Genomic DNA, 23,306 nt, shown 5'->3' on the forward strand with positions numbered 1-23,306 from the left:
CTGTTCCTGTCTCACAGTTACCAAACTTTAAAAACCTACTCTCTAAAACAACTTATATATATACAGTTTTCTTTTTAAAAACAGTTGTTTAACACTCCTTTATTTTTGCATCTTACTTTCATTCTTTGTCAAGTAAAATGCTGTGTTCCTCCATAACTAAGGATTACAACATAACTTTCATTTCTATTAACTTTACCATATATAACTTACTAAAAAATATTTGATGTTATATAAAACTTTTATAATTTTTTGTGTTTTATTAGCAAACATTTAACATAAATATTAACTATATTTATTAATAGTTACATACATTATTAGAATAGACAGTAAAGAAACATATATATATATATATATATATATATATATATATATATCTATACACACAAAATTTATAAAAGTTTTATATAAGATCTGACAATTGCTGTCCCATAGTTCTGACCAGCCTCATATGTAAAGCTATTTAAATAATTATCATGGAACTAATTAAAAAGGGTATACCATTTGTTTTTGTCAAGGGCAGGCCATGTATACTCAGCCTAGTGGACTTCTTCAAAAAAGTCAACAAAGCAATGGATGAAGGGAAGACAGTGCATACTGCCTACCTTGACTTCACCAATGCCTTTGACACTGTACTCCACTTAGGCATTGTGGACAAGCTTTACAACCTAGGACTGAACCCCTTTGTCACCCTGTGGATTAGAACTTGGCTCGCAGATAGGACAACAGAAGTCATGATAGGGTTTGCCACCTCAACTGAAAGGCCTGTCATGAGTGGATCCCACAGGGCTATGTGCCAGAGCACTTTTGTTTGGCATCTACTTCTCAGATGTCAAAGCAAATGTCAGGGGCCTATAGCTAACCAAATTTGCAGATGACTGCAGGGTGGGAGCAGTCACTGAGTCATCCAAGGACTCAGCTATCCTATAGGAGGGATCATCCCAAATGAATAACTGGTGTCAAAGTTATGGACTAAAACTAAATGTCACAAAGTGATTATTGTTTCTTTTGGAAAATTGACTACTGCTGAGAGTTATCACATTGGCAAGTATGCAAGAAGTGTAAATACACTTTAACAGTGGAGGCAAAACTCTCTTACACAACCAAAACTTATCTTATAGAAGTTGTGAGTGGCACTTGCACCATGCCTTCTGCACAATGTAAAGACCCTACACCTAAAACTACTTATGCTGGCAACCTTCCTAAAACTCTAAGACCTCCTGCACAACACAATCAAAAAAAGGGTCCTCAGCCATTGCGTAAACATTCCGTTAAAACACCACCCACAGCTATACATAGTAACATTGTATCCAATGCCTTTAATGCCAAGCCCTTAAGGCAAACCAGTGCACAATCAAATTTCATGGTCATTGCTGATTCTGTTGTGAGGCATACAGATGTCCCCCTCTCCAGACTGAGTAAGGAGTGAGAAACGGTTAGTTGCCTGTCCGACCCTAGGACTGATCAAGTCACACAGTCATTCAAGTCATTGAACAAAATGTGCCAGTATTACTCTGTCATAGTCCAAGTGAGTGCTAATGACCTGAGACATGCCTCCCTACACAATATGAAGCAAGACATGATCAAGCTCGCTGATTATGTGTCTCAGGCAGGTATGAGCCTAGCAGTGAGCAGCATACTACCTTCTCCAAGGATGATGCCATGTTATCAACAGAAAATGATGATTTTAACAACTGGCTTATCTTCTGGGGTCAGTCCAAGGGAGTACAATATTTGATGGCCTGGAAGGACATGGCTGACAGATCACATTGCTTTGCCAGGGATGGTCTTCACTTATCGCCTTTAGACTTTTAGATATTGGTAAAGATCTTTTCCACCCCCATAGTGCCTTTTTTAGGCAATCTTAAGCAGATAAACCTCTTGACTTAACTGATCCTATGAAGGAATCTCTGAAGGTGGTATAGCTCAATGCTAGAAGTCTTAAAAATGAAATTCTACTTCCTGCAAGCTTTCATCTCAGTAGAGAGTGTAGACATCTGTATAGTAACAGAGACATGGTTTAAAGTCAGGGAGAGTACCCTGGAAGTGCAAGATTATAATGCCTTTCACACCTTTAGACCAGCTACTGTACAGGGGAGAACTAAAAGTGGAGGAGTCTCACTCTATATTAAAAACAACCTCACATCCAGACTAGTTAATGTGTATGACCCACTGGAACTCATACATGTGCAACTCACCATAAACCGGGTCTTGTACCATATATTTGCAGCCTATAGGTCTCCCTCCATTTCCCAGAATCCAACGATACCCATCTCAGTGTATTATAGTCTCTCACTGCTCAACCCAATACTATCTTCATGGAGGATCTGAACTACCCCTCTGTAGCTTGGGAATCCTACACCACTTCTAATGCACAAGCCCAGCAAATCCTAAACTTCATTAATACTAACATCCTGGAACATTTGGTCCTACTCGGGGTACAAACATCCTTGAACTTGTATACACAAACATGGGGGAGTGATGCTTCTAACCCAATATAAAGTCCACACTTATCAGAAATTACCATAAGGCCATGTTGCTTGAAAGAAAAAAATTGAATCTGAGGACCCAGTGAAATCAAAAACATTTAAGAACTATCCCAAAGCTAACCTATCTGTACTAAGCAACACCTTGGCTAAATTTAAAGCACCCTAAACACAGTAAACATCTTAACATGTACTGAGCTGTTTACAAAATCCCTGTACAGCCATATTGATAGTTGTATAGAGCGAGCTGTGCCCACTCTAATTAAGGATAAGACAAACTCAAAAGACAGGCCAACCTAGTCAATCACAACTTCAGTTGGTTATATAACAAAAGAAAAAAATTTGGTCAAGCTTAGGAGAAGCAAAGCCTAACATACTAAAACCCCCTGACCAATCTGAACAGGCAGCTAAGAGGGTTAATTAATACTTCAAAGCCTAAATTTGAAGACAAAAATACCTTCTCAGGCAAAGGACTACCATAAAGCTTTCTACAACTATGTCCGGAACCTTAAGGGAAATATGCAACAATGTGCAGAACTTATCGTAAATGGCATCACCCAAACAGAGCCAGAGGCCCTTGCCAACCTTTTGACTGACAGGTTCAACTCAAATTTCTCCTCGCACCCCCCCTGATAGCCAAAGGAAATGCCGCATACCAGAATCCTCCCATCTATTACTAAGGAATATGTTTTCAGTGCACTTTCCAAGGCCAAAAAACACTGCATTGATGGGCCCTGATAACATCCTGGGAGGCTCACTTTTCAACTGGAGTCTACAGTTAGGCTTTATGTCCAAGGAATGAAAGAAGGCCACATTCATTCCCCTGCACAAAGGAGGTGCAACAACTGAGCAGGTAATTACAGGCCCATAAGTCTGACCAGCCTCATATGTAAGGCCATGGAAAGAATCATTATAGACATGATAAATGAGGACATAAGTAACCTGAAACTCTGGATCTATCACAGTTTGGCTTTCTTAAAGGAAGTTCATGCCAATTAAATCAGGTGGACTTCTTTGAGAGGCTCACCAAAGCAATGGATGAGGGCAAGACTGCACACAATTTATGTTGACCTGGCCAAGGCTTTTTATCCTATACCCTTTTCAGGCATTATAGACAAGCTCATTAAATTAGTAATAAACGCTTTTATCAGCCTCTGGATAGGGAACTGGCTCACTTGATAGAACCCAGGAGGTCAAAATAGGCAAGGCCACCTCCACCAAGAGGCTAGTCATTAGCAGAGTCCCCCCAGGGATAAGTATTGGGCCAACTCCTTTTTGACATCTATTTCTCTGAAGTGGAAGCAAATGCTGAAGTTTTATGACTGACTAGGTTTGCAGAAGATTGCAAGCTGGGGATTATCACCAACTTCCCCTGAAGACATTAGCATTCTTCAAAAGGTCTTATTTCTGACTAACAAATGGTGCCAAAGCTATGGTCTTAAACTTAATGCTAAGAAGTGCATAAATGTACCCTTTAGGAAGTCAACCATTCAAGCTAATTACCATGTTGATAATATGTCCCTAAGAGGCAACGCAGTGGTCAGGGATCTGGGTATGCACATAGACATTAGCCTTACATTTGACCATTATGTGGCCACAGTGGTGAGAAAAGCATTCTGTGTTGCTCAACTTATAAGTAAGGTTATGGTATCTAGGTCCAAAGAGGTCATTATCTCACTGTAATCTGCCCTTATCAGACCAATCATAGAGTACAGTGCTCCCTTCGGTATGTACCTGACCAAGCATATGCAGCACCTAGAGTGACCGCAAGAGGTTCTTTACAAAAGGAATACAATATGAGACAAATCTGCCTTACACAGAGTGCCTTAAAGCCCTTTCACCTCTAGTCAGTTTCCCATGGATTGCTGAGGTGTAATCTGTCTGGCTTAGAAGGCATCCACAAACCCCACACTTATGAATCTTCTGCATATTCATAACTCAAACAGTACCAGAAATACAAGGTCTAAGGACCTGCATTTTGTCTGTGATTTAAACAGAACATGCTAGAGAAACAGATGTGTGCACCTCTTATAGAACAGGCTTCCCATCCGAGTGAAGTTGAGTTTGTCTATTACTCAATTTAAGTACAATCTAGACCAGTGTATGGGGAATAGGAAATTTACATGGGGCTGACACACATGTCACTTATGGACAGAGGTAGCTTATAAATGACTGTCTCCCAATTTTTTATTTGGATACAGGATGTCATTATTCTTTTAGGAAGACTTGGCTAGAGTAGCCCCAGTAGTCAGCTACTTGGGCACTTATGTTGACAGTAACCTAGTTTCAGCCAACACATGCTCACTGTCATGTGTAAGCCCTTCTATATTATGCAGCTTATAAATAAAGGGACAATGTCTAGGTCCAGAGAGGTCATTGTCTGACTTTACTCAGCTCTCATTGGGCCCATTATAGTGCACAGTGCCCCCTTTAGTATGTACATGTCCAGCCACTTGCAATAACTGGTGTCCACAGAGGTTCCTTACAAAAAGAATAGTGGGCCTTAGGCATATGACCTATATGGACCACCTAAAAGCCCTATCACTATACTCTGTCTCATATAGACTACTAAGTGCCAGCCTATGGCTGCCCTCTAAGGCATCCCCAGACAAAGCACTAATGGATCTACTTCACATCCACAGGTAAAATGGTATTAGAAATACCCAGTCCAGAGACCTCAACCTGTTCTGCAATATAAATAAAATGGTCTGGAGTAGCAGGTAAATATCCCAGAGGATACTCTATTATGGAGCTGACTCCCCATATACATAAAACAAAGCGCTTCCATAACATTGCATAATTGCAATTTGGACCAGTGGATTGAAAATAGGAAATTTACCTCAGGACTGCCCTCTAGTATCTTAACAGACAAAGGCAGTGCTTGAATACCCTGCCTTATAGAGTCCCCTAATGCACTAAAGGTGAGATGCAAACAAAATAATCTGCTACAAATGAGAAGTATTTAAATATAGCTATGGCAAAGATAGGTAAATACCCATGGGATAACACAGCTGGGTTACAAACAAGAATGTCTGGGCTTAAAATGTATGAAAGCCTTGTAGTCGGCTATGAACATACGAGTCTGTATACTATAAAAAACTGCCCCTTACATCTCTGAAGCATACCTCTCAACTATCCACATTTTTGCCACATAGTTTTAGCCTGTTCCTCAAAATTGTGTGTGTGTGTGTGTGTGTGTGTGTGTGTGTGTGTGTGTATGTATGTATGTATGTATGTATATACATATATAAGTGTGTGTGTGTATATATATATATATATTCGGGCATTATGTCCATTTTCCACCAGAAAACAGAGGTGTTACATTTTTACTGACCATCACAATTAAAGCTTATGCTTGTCAAATAAAAGGTATCAATCACATCTCAGTAAACCAGTGTGACTTATTTTTTAGACTTTCATGATTTGTCTTTTTTTCTTTCTACTGTCAGCTAGATGGAATGGAAAACTAAACGCAAACAGCTTTGAATGCACAGTTTTATCTACTATAAAAATTGTGTGCTTAGTAAAGTTAAAATGATTTCATATGTGGTTAGTAAGGTTAAAATGTATTTCATACAAAAAAATTGCAGTATATACTTTAGAAATAACTGAATCATTACTAAGCATTTTATCATATCATACTGTAAAAGTCAAGTTTTAAAAGTGACATGCTACTAATTATTCACCAGCAAATGAATTTGAGTGAGAGGTGTTAAGTGGACAGGTAGAAAATTACAGAACAGGTAATTTTAGTCTGGTTACCTATGTTACACTGCTTTATCTTTGTACTAAATTAGCTATCTGGAACAGCAGAGGAGAACGGTCTGGGTGGCTAACAATTAAAACTTTTGTAAGCTAAAAATATCTGGCAAGTATGCACAAGCATATGTGTTACACTGTTGCTCATATACTTGACTGACATAATCAGATTTTTCATTTTGAAACATTTCTGCATAATATTCAGAAGAATATTATTCCTTAATATTAGCTGCACATACTCTTTCTTTGAAGCATGGAACCTTAGCTCTATCAGGTTATGTCAAAATCCCTCATACAGGAAGTATGCCTTACTTTGTCACATCTGTCCTAACATTTTGTAAAATTGGAGCTATAGGCTGCCAGGGTACCAAAAGCAGCAGGTAATTGCTAGTCTGGAGTTTTGATACAGCTGTAGACCTCAATCTGTCATCAACTTTCAGTCTGTTCCCCCCACCCCACCCTTTTGCTGTCTGCATTTTCTTGCTTATAAACAGTACTGTCTCTCTCTCTTTCATCCCCAGGGGAATTCCAGGAAAGAAATGTGGGACCATTATATTCTTCGCAGAGGAACTCAGCAACTGCCGGGTCAGTATTTGCAAAAGCAGTCTTCAACCCTTTTCAAATTGTGGTATATGTATTCTCTTTTGGTTAATTTTTATGTACACTATGAGTACATTTATATTAAATATTACATGTGTCTTTCACACCTTTCATGCACAAGTGATGCTTAATAACTGCTTTGCAGCATAATTTAGCTGTACGTCTTTCAGAAAGATGAGTGTATAAGAATGTTGCTTAGAAAGCATCTGTGTACACATTTAGAGTTCTGTTTGAATAGACATTTTAATTTACATTCTTGTATTTTTCTGTATAGATTAATAGGTGTCTTCATGTAGCTTTATACTTCATATCTACATTAATATCTGTGCATTCATTTAAGCATACATTTTCTGAGTAGTAGACTTGAACTTGTATCTAATTATAGAACCTTCCAGGCAGTGTGATACAATAGTAAAGTAAATTGTAGGTTATGTGGAAACAGAGGCATGAAATAGGTACAAGGAAGATATCAGGATACACACTTTTTTTAAACGAGTAGTAGAAAAGGTCTGCTAGATTTTCAGCTGCTGCAGTGTGTACTGAATCCATGGACTGATGAAAGGGTGAGTAGGATAGACACAAAGAATGCTAAAATACTGGTATTTGTTTAGAGGATAAAGAAAAGAAAAGAAGATGTGTCAATTCCTTGTTTCTCATAAACTATAGGACAGAATAGAATATACAGATCACAGAATATGTTTCTCTCAGCTGTTTTGCTTCTAAATAAAATGGCATACAAAACAAGGACAGGAAGTCACTGCAAACAGAAAAAGAGGTGCGCTCTATATGGTTTTCACAAGGACCCCCATCCACAGAAGTCAACACTTTCTGGATAATTTTCATCCAAGGTTACACTGTTTGCAAAGTAAATTCTGAAATAACACTAGCAAGAAAAGGCATTTCACATGTCATTAAGATTACTAAATGAATTCCAAAGCAATGTTGCTGAAATACGCATAATTTCAAAGGGGATAATTACATTCATTGCATACATCAAGGCCAACAGTAGCATTAGGATTATGCAGTGTCTCATCATTGTTTTCACAAGTAAAAAGTGGGTAGGTATATGCTTTTCTGCAATGCATTTAACTAAAGTTGTGAACGTCTTATTAGTAGATTGTCTACGAGCAGAAATGGAAAAATGGAGGATTCCAGTGTTCACTGTTGAAACAATTGCTATTGTACAAATAAATTCAAATCTGTTACAAGCAGCCTAAATATTAAGTACTGCAACCATAATGACTCATCTTACTATATCAGACAAATATGCACATTTGTTAGAGTTCTTATACTGAATGGATAAAGTAGGTAACCTTGAAGGTGCATATTACAGGGATAGTGTGAAAATGTCTCCGACAGTACAGGAATCAAATGACAGGAGAAGTAAATGTCTGGGGTCATTACTGTTCATTTTTATGTGTCATTATGTGACCAGTAAAGGAGACAGTCACTTGAAATGCATTTGAAAATAGTAAGGTTGTGACTGTCCCCCAAGAGATTTCACAGTATGCAGCAGGGAATAATTTATTGTACTGAGAAACAAACCTGTGAACTCAGTGTTATTAAAAAATGAATATACCTCTTCTTTGTAGTGGGATGACACTGACTGTATAGGGATAACAGAGCAAACAATTGATGTATTTACAAATCAGAGATATGCTAATCTGCATTACCTAAATCAGTTGTATAAAGGGCTTAAAATCGCAAGCTGTGTAAAGAACATTACTGTATTACTAGTATATGATAGAAATATTGAAATATGCTATATACTTGGATGATAGGAAAGTTCATTGTTATTTTGTGTGTACCTAGTGAAGTTTTAAATATAACATTTCTTCTCTAGTTTGTGGAAAAGTGCACATGTGAATCTTTGAAATCATATGTTGAAGCAGTATTATTGTATCTTTGAATTATTCATCAACTAGAACTATTAAACTATTAAGACCTGACCACTAGTTTGTTTTAATCAACTCTGTGATATAGGCTTTGCTTCAAAACAGGTTAGATAATAATCACAGTACCATATTTCTAATCCTGCTCTAATAGTACTGTTCGTGTCTGTCATGGAGGAGGAAGAAAGGAAATATTGCTGTCACATAACAGGTGCCTGTTTAAAAAAATATAAAATAAAATAATTTAGAATAACAGTAATTCTCCCATTTCCATTGATATTTTGTTTGTGATGCCATATTTTAAATGAAGGCTGGTGTGTGAGCAGTTAATAAAGCTTTACTTGCTTCATAAATGTCTGCTAAAATTGGAGAAGGTCCTCTTCTATACTACCCTTTTTTTTTATTTCTCCAAATCTTTTGGGTTTCTAATACCATGACGGGAATGGACCCCATTCCTAAGTCAAAGTATGATTAAAGTTCATGAAATTAGTATCGTTTTAATCTTTTATATCAGCCAGAAGTGCTCTTCGCAGCACCTGCAATGTGCCCAGTAGTGACTCCTTCTGCAGTTACATGTATTGGTAACATATCTAAATATGTTTATAGATTCTTTTTTATGAGACCTGTGGCTCCTACTACTGTTGGAACTGTCTGGGTATCTTTCTTCCACATTGCTTTCATTTCTGCCTGCATATCTTGATATTTTATGACTTTGTGTCTCTGTACGCAAGACACTGTAGTCACTGGGTGTGGTGATTTGAATGATCAATGCTACTTTTGTCTTCTTTTCATGGACCATTATATCCAGCTTTCTAGTATCTATCTTTTGAACTGTTGGTAATGGATGATCCCATGTGATGCAGTCTTCATCATTTTCTATAATGCTTTATGGCTCATGTCTCCAGTGTTTTTCAGCCACTGCAGTGCCATAATGTTTGCACAATCCCCAGTGCAACCATCTTGCCACATTATTATGCCTTTCAATATGCAGTCTTTCTGCCATTAGTATGTCACAACCAGCAATGAGGTGGGCAACTGTTTCCAATTCTGTTTTACAAAACCTACATTCGTCTGTTTCTCTGACATGTTCAATGGCCTTTGTAAGCCAGCATATAGGTAGCCCACTATCTTGAGCCTCCAATATTAACCTTTCATCTCTTGGTTTGAATTTGCCTCTCTTTAACCATTCTTCCGTTCATTCCTGATCAACATGAGGTTCTTCCAGAAGTTTTCTATATTTGCAACTATATTGCATTCTCCACATTTCTTGCCTTCTCATCTGGTCATTCACCTTATATTCTGTCTTTTGTTTTTTAGCACATTCAGCTGCCTTCTGATTTTTATCTATTTGTGGTTTGATTTCCATTCCCGCTTGACGCCAATATGCTTCTGCTAGACTAATCAGGGAAGTTATCTTAGATTTGTTCTCCTCATGTTTCAAAACTTTCTCTACATTTGGGTCTTGTGAGGTCAGCAGATATGTGTGAAGTCCCACGATTGCAGATCTATACATGCAATCAATTTCAAGGAGGACCATCCTTCCTTTGAAACATCATCATCATCATCAGCCCGCTTATTCACATTTTTCTACTTGGGGTCGGGGTATTGTGTTAACTGTCGCCAACTCTCTCGATTCAGTGCCACACTCCTGTCTTCTTCAACACTCATGCCTGACTGTCACAGATCTTCTTTCACACAATCCATCCACCTTTTTGCTGGACATCCTCACTTCCTCTTACCTTCTTCCTGTCTGTCTCAAATCTTCTTCACTAGATTGTCTACTTCTTTTCTACACATGTGCCCAAACCACCATAATCTGTTCTCTTTGATTTTTTCTGCAATTGGAGCTACTTTGGCTTCTGCTCTTATGTCCTCATTTCTTCATCTGTCCCACAGTGTGCATCTTATCACCTTTCTCAGGCACTTCATTTCCATCACCACTAGCTTCTTCAACTGTTCTGCCTTTACTTCCCAGGTTTCTGTACCATACAGTAGTACTGGTCAGACTACTGTCTTGTACACCTTACTTTTCAGCTTCTTTGGCATTCTTCTGTCATAGACTACACCTTATACTCTATGCCAGTTGGCTGCACCCCCTCTGATTCTAGCTTTAACCTCTTTATTCAGACTACCCTTCTCCTCAACTACTCCTCCCAGATACTTGAAGCTGTTTACCTGTTCCACTATCTTCCCTTCTATCTCTTTTCTCAGCTTCTTCTGATTTCCCCAATTTGCTCTCATTACCACCATCTTATCTGTGCTTAGTTTCATTCCATGTGCCTTCAGATTTGCATTCCATTCGCCTATCCTTTGCTGAAGTTCTATTTCAGAGTCTGCCTGTACTGCCACATCGTCTGCATACAGCAGCTTTATTGATCTGTCCCCTCCAACCTGTTTGCTAATGTAGTCCATCACCAGTATGAACAGCAGTGGGCTCAGACCTGAACCCTGATGTACACGCACACCCACTGGAAATCCCTCTGTGAGGCCAAACACTGTTTGTACTGGAGTTATTGGGTCCTTGTACATAGCCTGCACTAATTCTACCAATGTTTCTGGGACGTCAAACCACCACAGTACTGCCCAGATAAGCTTTCTTGGGGCCTTGTCATATGCTTTTTCCAAGTCTAGGAATGCCCAGTTGGACTCTCTCCTCATCTCTAGCTTCTTCTCAAGTATCTGTCTCAATGCAAACATCGGGTCAATTATGCTGCATCCTGATCTGAATCCAAACTGCTCATCTCCCATCATACATTCTACTACTCTGCGTATTCGTTTATCAATCACCCTCTCCAGAACTTTTATGCAATGTGATAGGAGTTTGATGCCTCTGTACTGCCCACAGTTGTGGATGTCCCCTTTGTTCTTGTACACACTGGCATGAGTATGCTTATTCTCCAGTCATCTGGGATATGCCTTTCTATCCACACTGCTATTAGTACCCTGAGGAGCCATTTCTCCCCTCTCTCACCCAGCATCTTTATCATATCTGCTGTGACCTCATCTGAGCTTGCTGCTTTCCCTGACTTCATCTTCCTTAGTGCTGTTCTTACTTCTTCTAAGGTGGGCTCCTCTTCTTCTCTCATCGTAGGCTGTTTCTTGGGCAGTGCAGCTTCTGTTGGGGTTTCTTCATTCAGAAACTGGAAATACTCCTTCCATCTACCTTTGATGTCCTCTGGGCGGTGAGCAAGTTGCTGCTGGCATCCCTTATGAAGGATGTCTGACTATCTTCTTTATTGTTCTGTCTTTGCCTTGCAACCTGATATAATTTCTTTGTGCCCCTTACTGAGTCACTTTCCAGAAGTTGATACAGTGCCTGTGATGCCCTATTCTTTGCTATTGCAACTTCTTTCTTAGCTTCTTTGATAGCCAACCAGTAGTCCTTCCTAGCCTGGTCAGTCTTTTCTGTCTCTCACTTCTTCCTGCACTCCTTTTTTCTTTTGATGACTACCTGGACTTCTGCATTCCACCGCAAGCTTTCCTTATGTACCTTATTTCTATACCTGGCTCTGCCACATATCTTTTCTGTAGTCCTAACACATGCTGTTTTTAGGTGTGGCCATTCTTCTTCAACTCTACCTATTTCCTCCTCTTCTTGGGGTACTAGATCACTGAGTAATTGCTTGAACTGTTGTACTTTCTCTCCAGTCGACTTTCAGGTCTTCAGCCTGGTCTCTGTTGACCTTAGAGCCTTCTCTGACCACTGCTTGCAGCTGATATTGACAACTAGTGGTTTATGTTGTGGGCCGACTGTTTCACTGGGGATGACTTTGCAATCATGGATTCTGCCCCAGTGCCTTTTCTTTACTAGGAGGAAGTCAACCTGAGTTGCATGTTGACTATTCTTGTATGTGATCTTGTGACTGTCTCTCTTTCTGAACCATGTGTTGGCTACTATCAATCCATGTGCCATACATAAGTCTAGAATGGCTTATCCTTCTTTATTCCTGTTGCCCCACCCATGTGGACCCAGGCAGTCCTCATATCCTGTTCTGTCTGTCCCGATATGTGCATTCAAGTCAGCTATTATCAACACCAATTCATGTTGTCCTGCTTTATCTAGTAGGTCCTGCAATTGCTTTCTGAATGTGCTCTTTTCCTCACTATCACAACCCTGCTGTGGGGCATAGGCTGAGATTATGAGTACTGCCAGATCATTATACTGAAGTCTGACTGCCATGAGTCTGTCATTCTCTCGGAACAGGAAATATATAATCTTGGTATGCAATGATTTTTATAAATCATTTGGTGAGCATGAAGCAACCTTCTTGTTTTCCTATCTAATCTATCCAGCATGTTTTTGGGCCAGTCTATCACTCCAATACTGTAAGTTAGGACAGGAAGAGAAAATTGGTTTATAGCTTGGATTTTGTTCCTAGACGTCAACACTGTTTTCAGGATTAATTTAAGTCTTCTAAAGTATTCCTTACTATGTTTTATGTGCATTTGTTCATGTTTTATTGTTGATCCTTCATCAGTTCCCAAATATTTATATACTTCCTCTTGCTCATGTTGTTTTATATCACATTCTTGCCCCAAACTGATGCTTTCTTTGTGCTGCAGTTTTCCTGATTTAAAGGTTGCTTTTGCACATTTATCAAGACCAAATGACATTCTCATATCAGCTGAAAAAGTTTTGACAACTTGCAGTTGTGCTTTCAGTTCCTTATCTGATGAGCTATACAGTTTTAAATCATTAACAAAGAGAAGATGAGAAGTCTTTACAGTTTGTTGTTTTCTATGAGCCAAATTATAACCATGGCCTAAGTTGTTAAGTAGACAGCTTAATGGGTTAAGGGCAAGGCAGAATAGCAGCAGTGACAGAGAGTCACCCTGGAATATCCCCCTTTGAATTTTTATCCCTGTAATAATAATTTGTCTTTTATCATGGCTTAATTGCAAAGTGGTCTGCCACTGTTCTATGGTCACTGTAATGTAGTCGATCAGTGTAGGGTGTATTTTATACATTTTTAAACACTCTTTTATTCATGATAAATTGACCCAGTAGTCAGGGACTTAGGGACACTCATAGATCGTAATCTAGCCTTTGATCATCATGTGTCTACAGTGGTGAGGAAATCATTCTATGGTGCGCAACTTATAAACAAAGGTATGGCATCTAAGTCCAAGGAAGTCATTGTTCTACTGTATTTGGCATTCATCAGACCTATCATTGAGTACAATGCCCTCTGTGGTATGTACCTAACCAGGTATATCCAACAATTGGAACGTCCACAGAGGTTCCTCACTAAAAGAATACAGGGCATAAGTAATATGTCCTATGCAGACCATCTCAAGACCCTACCTCTGTATTCTTTCTCCTATAGGTTTTTGAAGGGAGATATTTGCCTGGTATACAGGGCATTGTCAGACCCCACTTTGATGGACCTCCTGCATATCCACAAAACAAACAGTACCATAATTACCCATTCTAAAGACTTAAACCTTGCCTGTGATATAAATAAAAAAACAACAAGGACCAAGGAAGCTAAAACCATAAAATTAATTATAAGACATAAAAGATAAGCACTTTCAGACAATTCCTTTATCAGATCAATGAACAAAGTATGTTTGACTACTTTAAATAACACTTGACCAATCACAGACTTGTAACTGCACCACACCTCTTTCCTCTTTCTCAAAGCTCTTGCTTGTAATAAGTTAACCATTTCAGTGCCTGAGCTTACGTTTTCTCAGAATGTGTTTTAAGGGAAGATATCTATTCAAACCAGGGAGTTTATCAGCTTGTAAATCTGCTGTCCAATGGGCTTCTGCCACTTCTGTTCGATTGTGTATATCACCCCTTTTTTATTTGGTTCACATAACTGCAATACCATAAAAGTAAAATTGTGTTCAAGTTTATCTAACTGCTGATATAAAGCACTAGTATTTTTACCAAGTCTGATATCACTTAGGTGCTGCAGTATATGGTCTTTTAATCTTCTGTTTGTTTTACCTACATAAAACAAAGTACAGGATCTGCATTTGGCAAGTTATATCACATTGCAAGAGCAACAGTCAGCATAACGTTTAGGTTGGTATCTCACCCCTGTAATCGGGTGTGTAAACATGTTACTTTTAGATATTTCTTTGCAAGCCTTACATCGCAGGCAACAATAAGTCTCGATTCTTTCACTGACAGGCAACTTTGCATTGAGACTAGTAGTAGTTTTGTGAAGAAGCTGCTTGAGATTTTTATTCCTTTTATACACAAATTTTGGAAAGTTGTCCACTATCATTGTTGGCTAAGATTTTCCAATTGTTTCACACAATATTGCAAATGCCTTTTATGTCACTGCTGAATTTAATTGGCACTCTAACATTCAGCTCCTTACTTTCATTACTCACTTTTTCCAGTGCCATGCCTTTATTACTAAACCATGCTTTGCCTTTTGTTCTCCTCATCTTTTTAACATGGGGACTACATTATATAGGAAATTATGCTGGAAGAGAACATTGCTTAGTTCTGACAGCATGCATCCGCAACATACGTTCTCCAATATAGTAAAAGGACAAGCATTGAGGACATCCAGACTAATCACTGATGATTCAAAACTTCACAATGAATTGAATTGTTATCTGATAATTTTAAACTACATGCTCAGGCACTGAAATGGTTAACTTACTACAAGCAAGAACTTTGACAAAGAGGAAAGAGGTGTAGTGCAGTTATGAGTCTGTGATCGGTCAAGTGTTATTTAAAGTAGTCGAACATACTTTGTTCATTGACGTGATGAAGGAATTGTCTGAAAGAGCTTATCTTTATGTCTTATAATTAAATTTATGGTTTTAGTTGTCTTGGTCCTTGTTGGTTTTTTGCTGCTTAATTTGTGACTTGTTTGAACCAAGGTGGACTTTTATCCTGTGTTTGCTGGGTTTTCTCCATTTATTCCATTGTGATATAAATAGGACCTGCTGGAGAGATAGGTATGTATTCTAGAGACTACCCTGTCTATGGAACAGGGCCCCCATTCGTGTGAAGCAGAATTCCTCCCTAATCCAGTTCAAGTGCAACTTGGAAAATTGGATGGGAAACTGGAAATACATTCCTGGTTTGGCATCTGAAGCAAATAGGTAACCTGTAAATGGTTCATCTGCCAAGCCCATGCTTACACTTATCAAGGGTATCAGAACTTGTTAGAGATTTGGGATGCATGGCTAGGCTTAAAAAAGCCCTTGTGGTCATTAGCCTAGTAAACATCTATGAACCTATGACCGTGGAATACTATCAAATGCTTTTTTTTTTTGTAGTCAATCCATGCCATACTTACATTCTTCCCCATTTTACAGTTCTCTACTATGACTTTATTTAACAACAAATGATATTTTGTTCCATATGACTTTATTTTATTGCCCTTTTGTTCTGTTGCCATAATTGAGTTTTCTTCTAAATGATTGTAAACTCTGTCAACATCAATTCCAGTGTATAGTTTATACATCATCAGAAGGCAAGTTATTGGTCTTTAATTTTTAGGGTAGCCTGCAGGTTCACTCTTAAGTAGGAGCATTGTTTTTCCTGTTGTTAGACAAGTTTGTGTCTGTTCAAGGTATGCATATAAATAGTTCTTACTCATGGCTAAATCTTTGTGCAAACATGTTAAGTACTGCATCTGGGCCTGGAGTTTTCCAAGTAAAGGCTTTTCTTAACTTTGTTTTAGTCTCGCTTGCTGTTACTTCATCCCATGTCATATCCTGTACCTTTAAACTTCTTATCCTTTTTTTTACTTCTTCTGTCCATTTAGTATCTTTGTTATGTTCCACAGGATCTTCATAGATACTTCTCCAAAATGTATCTATTTCTTCCTTTTTGATGGTCTTTCAATTCCTTTTACCTTGTTTCCCAATTCTCTATAAAACTTTTTTGGGGTCATCAGTAAATTGCTTATTTTGCACTTTTTTATATTTATCTGAGTATCTTCTAAGTTTTTCCACCTGTGCTGAGATTTTTAGTTTATTATTTGCGATAGTGCATTATAGATCCTGATCTGTTCTAATACTCTGCATTGTTTTTATCGCGTTTATCTTTCTAAGTATTTTTATTGATCTGTTCCCTCTTCTGTAGTCTTCTAACAATGATACTTCTTGTCTTAATTGCTTTATAGTTTTCTCTGTTCGATACATCCATGATGGTATTCAATTTCTCCCCATTTTTCCCTCACTACCCTGTGTTCTTATGGTAGAACTTTATCAGTTATTAATTTAGCTGCACAGTAATATTTCCTGTTTACTTCTGTTATATCACATGGATCTCTGTGGACAGTCATAATTACTGTGTTCATTTGTTTTATCAAACGTCTGACTTTTTGGGTTTTATTGACCTTCTCCAGTCTATTTCTTTCATTGATCTTAATATGTCTGTCTGTCTGTCTCTATTAAATGAAGCAACTCTTCTCTTAGCTCATTTTCTTCTAAACAGAGGGCACATTTTTTATTTTCTATTTCCTGCAGGTATTCTATAGAAAGTTCTATTGCATCTTTCTGTGGCACATTCTCTTATAGGTTCATAGGTTCATACTAGGCTATCTGCCCAAGGGCATTTATAAGCCTAGCCCATAGTTATTTGGCTTTCGCCACCCCTTTAGTTTGAATAAAACTATGCCTATTATTTTGCTGTGCCTCTGTCAAGCAGTGACACTGAAGTAATCCCTGGGGTATATCTGCGATCCCCCATCCATTGGTCAAGATTCCTCTTGAACAAGGCCAGCGAGGTGCTCTGCCTCACATGTACTGGGATTTTGTTCCACAGCATAGGGAGTCTCTGGGTGATGAATCTGTCCCTCCAGCACATTCTATTAATAACCGTGTCAAGGTTTAAGTCTCCGCCCTTGTGGTTCTGAGGGATCTAGATTTTTGAGGTGAAGCATATTCATCAAATCAGGGTTTGACATGGCCTTATATGTCAGGCACAGGTCACCTCTGAGCAAGCGGTATGAGACTGAATAGAGCTGGAGTTCTTTCAGTCGGGCAGCATAAGACATATTTTGAGACCCTTTATCCTTTTGGTGAGGAACTTTTGGGGCCTTTCCAGCTGCTGCAGGTGTCGGGTCAGATACATTCGAATGGGGCATTGTACTCAATCATAGGTCTAATGAGTGATGAGTACAGGGGACGATGACCTCCCTTGATCTAGATGTGAATCCCTTCATGATCAGGTGGGCAATGTAGAAGGTTTTCCTAACCACTTTAGCAACATGAGTGTCAAACGAAAGGCTACTGTCAACCTGGGTCCCCAGATCCCTGATGACTTATTCTGTGCTCAGTGGATTGCCACCTATATGGTAGCTAGGGGTAACCTTGTTTTTCCCGAAGGGTATGACTATGCATTTCTTGGCATTTAACTTTAGGCCATGGCTCTGGCACCAGTTATCAGTTTCTGTGAGGCCCTTCTGAAGGATATCTGTGTCAGATGTGTTTTCGACTATGGCCCAGTTTGCAGTCATCTGCAAACTTTGTCAGCCATAACCCTCCTGTGTTTGCTTGTACTTCAGAAAAGTAGATGCCGAACAAGAGTGGACCCAGGACTGAGCCCTGTGGGACACCACTTGTGACAGGCTTTGAGTCTGACATGGCTCCAGCAACTCTGACCCTGTGGGTTCTGTCACTTAGCCAGTTTGCAACCCATCTTGTGATGTATGGGTTTACATTCAAGCTGATGAGTTTTTGATGATACCTGAGTGGGGTATTGTGTCGAAGGCCTTTGCCAGGTCAAGGTAGGCTGTATGGACTGCCTTTCCCTCATCAATGGCCTTGGTGACTGTCTCGAAAAAGTCAACCAAGTTTAAAAGGCATGATCTGCCTTTGACAAAGCCAAACTGGGTTGGATCCAAAGTCTGCAAGTTCCCTATGTCTTTATTTATGAGTTCCATTATGATCCTCTCCATGGCTTTGCAGATAAGGCTTGTCAAGCTAATGGGACGGTAATTTCCAGGGTCGGTGGAGGCACCGCCCTTGTGAAGTGGGACCACAGTCACCGTCGCCACTCCTTGGGTACATATCCTGAGGTGAGGCTAAGATTAAACAGCTGTCCTAACTGTGGGTTTAATTCCTCATTGAGTTCGTGGAGCACACAGCCGGGGACACCATCCGGTCCCATGGATGCTGTGTTTTTTGCTTTGGAGAGAGCAGTTCTCACCTGGGCGTTGGAGATGTTTGGGGGGCTACAATCCTCTGGTATAGATATCTCTCCTTTTGGGGGGGGAAGTTTGCACTGAACCTGTCAGCCAGTATGTTGGCAATGTGTGTAGGTTCAGTAATCTTCACATCATTTTGAACTAATTCTGAGCATATCTGGGAGTTTCCTCCTAGGTTTCTAACATAGCTAAAGAAGGCCTTATGATTGTCTTTTGAGTCCTTGGCGATTTTTCTCTCAAAATTTGCCTTGGATGATTTTATGAGAGCTCTTAGTTTTTTACTTATAATGATCAAAGGTGTCTTACCTTTCAAGGATTTTGCTCTATCTTGTAGTAGCTTCCTCCTTTTGTTGTAGAGCTTGTTTATGGCTGGGGTCCACCAGACTGGACGCTTGCCTTTGGTACAAAGAGTCTTAGTTTTGTTTGGGATTGCCTGATCCATGCAGTCCTGTAGGTGCTGGTAGAAGGCATTTGTAAGTGATTCAGCGGTTTGAGTAATGTTTACCACTGGCTCAGGGGCCTTAAAGGAGACCACACTAGTTTTAGAAGTGTGAAGTCGGCTTTTGAGAAGTTTTTCACTGTGGTCTTTTTTATTTCAGGTGGGGCGGGATGAGGACCTCCAGCGAGATTAGTTTATGATCTGATCTCACCAGTGAGGGGTATACTTCCAGTGTTGAACATTGTGATCCCATGTTCGTGATGATGAGATCAAGTATGTTTTCTCCTCTTGTGGGGATGGTGACTAGTTGTTCCATGGCATTTGAGTTTATGAACTCCAGGAACCTTTGGGCTAGAGTGTTTGGGCTTGAGTAGTGTTCCCAGTCTATATTAGGGTAGTTGAAGTCACCTAGTATGATGGTGTTTGGAGATACATTTATCCCTCCATTGTTTTCAGGAAGGCCATGTGAGGTTCCTGAGTTTGAGAGGGTGGCCTGTAACATGCTACAAATTGCAGAGCAGTCTTGCCTATGGTTAATTGCACCTGGATGGTCTCCGATGCATCGTGCGTTGCCACCAACCTTGAGGTGTGGGTGTCCTTTATGAATATGGACACCCCTCCTTTCTTGGTGTTGTCCGGATTTTGGGGCGGAACGCATGATATGAGGTGAAACCTGCTAGTGCTGGGGTGCTCTCAGGAGCCTTGAACCAGGTTTCTGTCACAGCACAGACATCGATGTTCTCCATACTGAGAAGGGCCTCGAGTGCGTGCATCTTGAGATTGAGACTTCTGGCATTGAGCAGCATTACCCTTAGTTTTTTTACTTTTTTGTGTTCTAGGGTGGTAGGTTTAGAATTTGAGCCTTGCCTAAAAAAGGCACTATGGGGGTGGCAAGAGCCTTTGCCAATATCCGGAAGCCTAGGGGTGGCAGGTGCAAGCTGTCCCTTGCGAAGCAGCGTGGTTTGTCCAGCATGTCATCCCAGGCAGACAGACATTGGATCCCCTTTGAATGACACCAGAATTTAAGCCAATTATTAAAGCTGATCATCTTATCACTGTATTGTGGCATCATTCTAGGTGAAGGTAGGATACTGCTCAAGGTCAGGGTCATACCTGCATGGGCTACATAATCAGAGAGCTCCTCAATGTCTCTTTTCATGTAGTCCAAGGAGGTACATCTCAGGTCGTTGACACCAGCGTGGACAATGACTGAGTCGTACTTGTACCTGCTGTTGAGAGACCTGAGTGCTTGTGTTATGTGGCAGATTCTAGCGCCCGACAGGCAGCTTACTGTGACCTTCTCCTTACTCAGTCTGGTGAGCGGGACGTCAGTGTGTCTGACTATGGAGTCACCTATGACAAGTATGTTTGGTGTTGTATTTGGCCTTAAGGGCAGTGACTGCTTTGCACACTGATTTTGTTGTTTATGTGTTGTTTGTGTGGTGTATTGAGTTTGCAGTTGCTTGGGTGTCTGCTTTGGAGGCCTCTGCTGTTTAGGTAAATTTTTACTCAGAGCCTCAGTATGTCTTAGTGTGTTTATGTGTTTGATTCAGTGGTGTGGTTGAGTTATGTGAGACTGGTATTGTGGTGTGTGTAGTTGCCTTCTCCTCTTGCCTGGTCTTGCCAGTCCTGAGTTGAGAGAGCTCAGCCTCCAGTCTGGCTAAATAGCTGCATCTCTCACAAGTGTTAGTGTTACGTGGGAGGAGGAGAGGGTTGTCCGTGTACATGAGGCAATTGTAACATTGTCTCAGAATTCCCAGATTCACCAACTGGGCAGGAGAGGACGCCAGCATCTGACCCTTCGACATGCTAGAAAGAATTATGAGTTGGTATGAGACAGAAAAGTAGTGGGCTTAGCAGGGAAGTGGGCACTTCTGGGGGTTTTGCTAGTGAGAGATTTGTATAATATAGGAGTGCTTGACCTGCAAAGAGAATGCTTATAAGACAAGGGATATGCTTATAAGACAAGTGCTGAGCTTTTGAGAAGAAAAAGCTATTTGGAACAAGTGCTGCACTTTTTAGTGTAGGTGTAAACTGTTTAGGTTCCTAACAGAGCAGTTCTAAGGGAAAAATTGAAGAACAGACTTTCTGGAGCCAGAAAGAGTTTAACCTTGTTTAACCGGGCGCTGCCCGATGCTGCTCTAGTGGCAACTCCGCTAAATCGCTAAAAGCACGTTAAAGCGTGCTTGATAGCAGGGGCTGGAAAGAAGCAGGAATAGACCCAAAAGGGAAAATAAAACTACAGTTTCAAGTCAGTAACCACCTCTACGGGGGCAGGGAAGCTGCTCAATGTTAGTCACTGCCACTGATCAACAGAGAGACCCTCCTTCAGCCCAAGCAAAATGGCCTCACAGAAACTTTCAAACAGTTCAGGAACAGCAAGCCTGTAACTGAACTTTTTAACTCTCAGAAAAGTGGGAAAAAGCAAGATTTTTTTGTTTTTGTTTTTACAGAGATAGCAGAGGTTCACAAGTAATATCAAGTTATAACAGTGCAGTAAATGACCCCACACAAGAGTGCTAGGTCAAGGACAGAAAATATGCAAGTTTTAAGAAAAAAAGATTTAAAATTAAGTGCAAACAGGAAATTCAGCAAACAGCTTTTGGTTGTGCTCTAAATACAGCTACTAATACAGAAATCAAGTTTAACAAGCCAGAAAATGCTCAAGCTAGGCAGCTATGCAGAAAAACTTAGCAAATAAACAGAGAAAAATACTTAAAATCTCAAAAGTGGCTCCTTTCTTCTCTCAGCATTTTTTCCTCTTGGAGGGTGCTTCACCAACAGCCAACAAGCCTGAAAAGATGCCCAAACCACGAGGCAACTAGGTTTTAAGAGAGGAAGATGAAGGAGTTATGGAAATGACCCCTAGTGGCCAATAAAACTACAGTTTCAAGTCAGTAACCACCTCTACGGGGGCAGGGAAGCTGCTCAATGTTAGTCACTGCCACTGATCAACAGAGAGACCCTCCTCCAGCCCAAGCAAAATGGCCTCACAGAAACTTTCAAACAGTTCAGGAACAGCAAGCCTGTAACTGAACTTTTTTAACTCTCAGAAAAGTGGGAAAAAGCAAGATTTTTTTTGTTTTGTTTTTTACAGAGATAGCAGAGGTTCACAAGTAATATCAAGTTATAACAGTGCAGTAAATGACCCCACACAAGAGTGCTAGGTCAAGGACAGAAAATATGCAAGTTTTAAGAAAAAACGATTTAAAATTAAGTGCAAACAGGAAATTCAGCAAACAGCTTTTGGTTGTGCTCTAAATACAGCTACTAATACAGAAATCAAGTTTAACAAGCCAGAAAATGCTCAAGCTAGGCAGCTATGCAGAAAAACTTAGCAAATAAACAGAGAAAAATACTTAAAATCTCAAAAGTGGCTCCCTTCTTCTCTCAGCGTTTTTTCTCTTGGAGGGTGCTTCACCAACAGCCAACAAGCCTGAAAAGACGCCCAAACCACGAGGCAACTAGGTTTTAAGAGAGGAAGATGAAGGAGTTATGGAAATGACCCCTAGTGGCCAATAAAACTACAGTTTCAAGTCAGTAACCACCTCTACGGGGGCAGGGAAGCTGCTCAATGTTAGTCACTGCCACTGATCAACAGAGAGACCCTCCTCCAGCCCAAGCAAAATGGCCTCACAGAAACTTTCAAACAGTTCAGGAACAGCAAGCCTGTAACTGAACTTTTTAACTCTCAGAAAAGTGGGAAAAAGCAAGATTTTTTTTGTTTTGTTTTTACAGAGATAGCAGAGGTTCACAAGTAATATCAAGTTATAACAGTGCAGTAAATGACCCCACACAAGAGTGCTAGGTCAAGGACAGAAAATATGCAAGTTTTAAGAAAAAACGATTTAAAATTAAGTGCAAACAGGAAATTCAGCAAACAGCTTTTGGTTGTGCTCTAAATACAGCTACTAATACAGAAATCAAGTTTAACAAGCCAGAAAATGCTCAAGCTAGGCAGCTATGCAGAAAAACTTAGCAAATAAACAGAGAAAAAATACTT

At 39.9% G+C, this 23,306-nt stretch overlaps 1 protein-coding gene across 1 annotated transcript in view; it reads left to right on the forward strand.

Annotated features, from left to right (window-relative positions):
* The window catches only part of CPNE9 (copine family member 9), a 2,305,657-nt gene that overhangs the window by 12,733 nt on the left and 2,269,618 nt on the right, over positions 1–23,306 (forward strand). The window contains exon 2 of the mRNA XM_044076409.1: positions 6,764–6,827. Within this exon, the coding sequence (XP_043932344.1) occupies positions 6,764–6,827 (64 nt within the window). The remainder of the gene's footprint in view (positions 1–6,763; positions 6,828–23,306) is intronic.

This window comes from Protopterus annectens, chromosome 7.part0, assembly GCF_019279795.1.
Source record: "Protopterus annectens isolate FY-2018-M chromosome 7.part0, PAN1.0, whole genome shotgun sequence".
Taxonomy (NCBI): Eukaryota; Metazoa; Chordata; order Ceratodontiformes; family Protopteridae; genus Protopterus; species Protopterus annectens.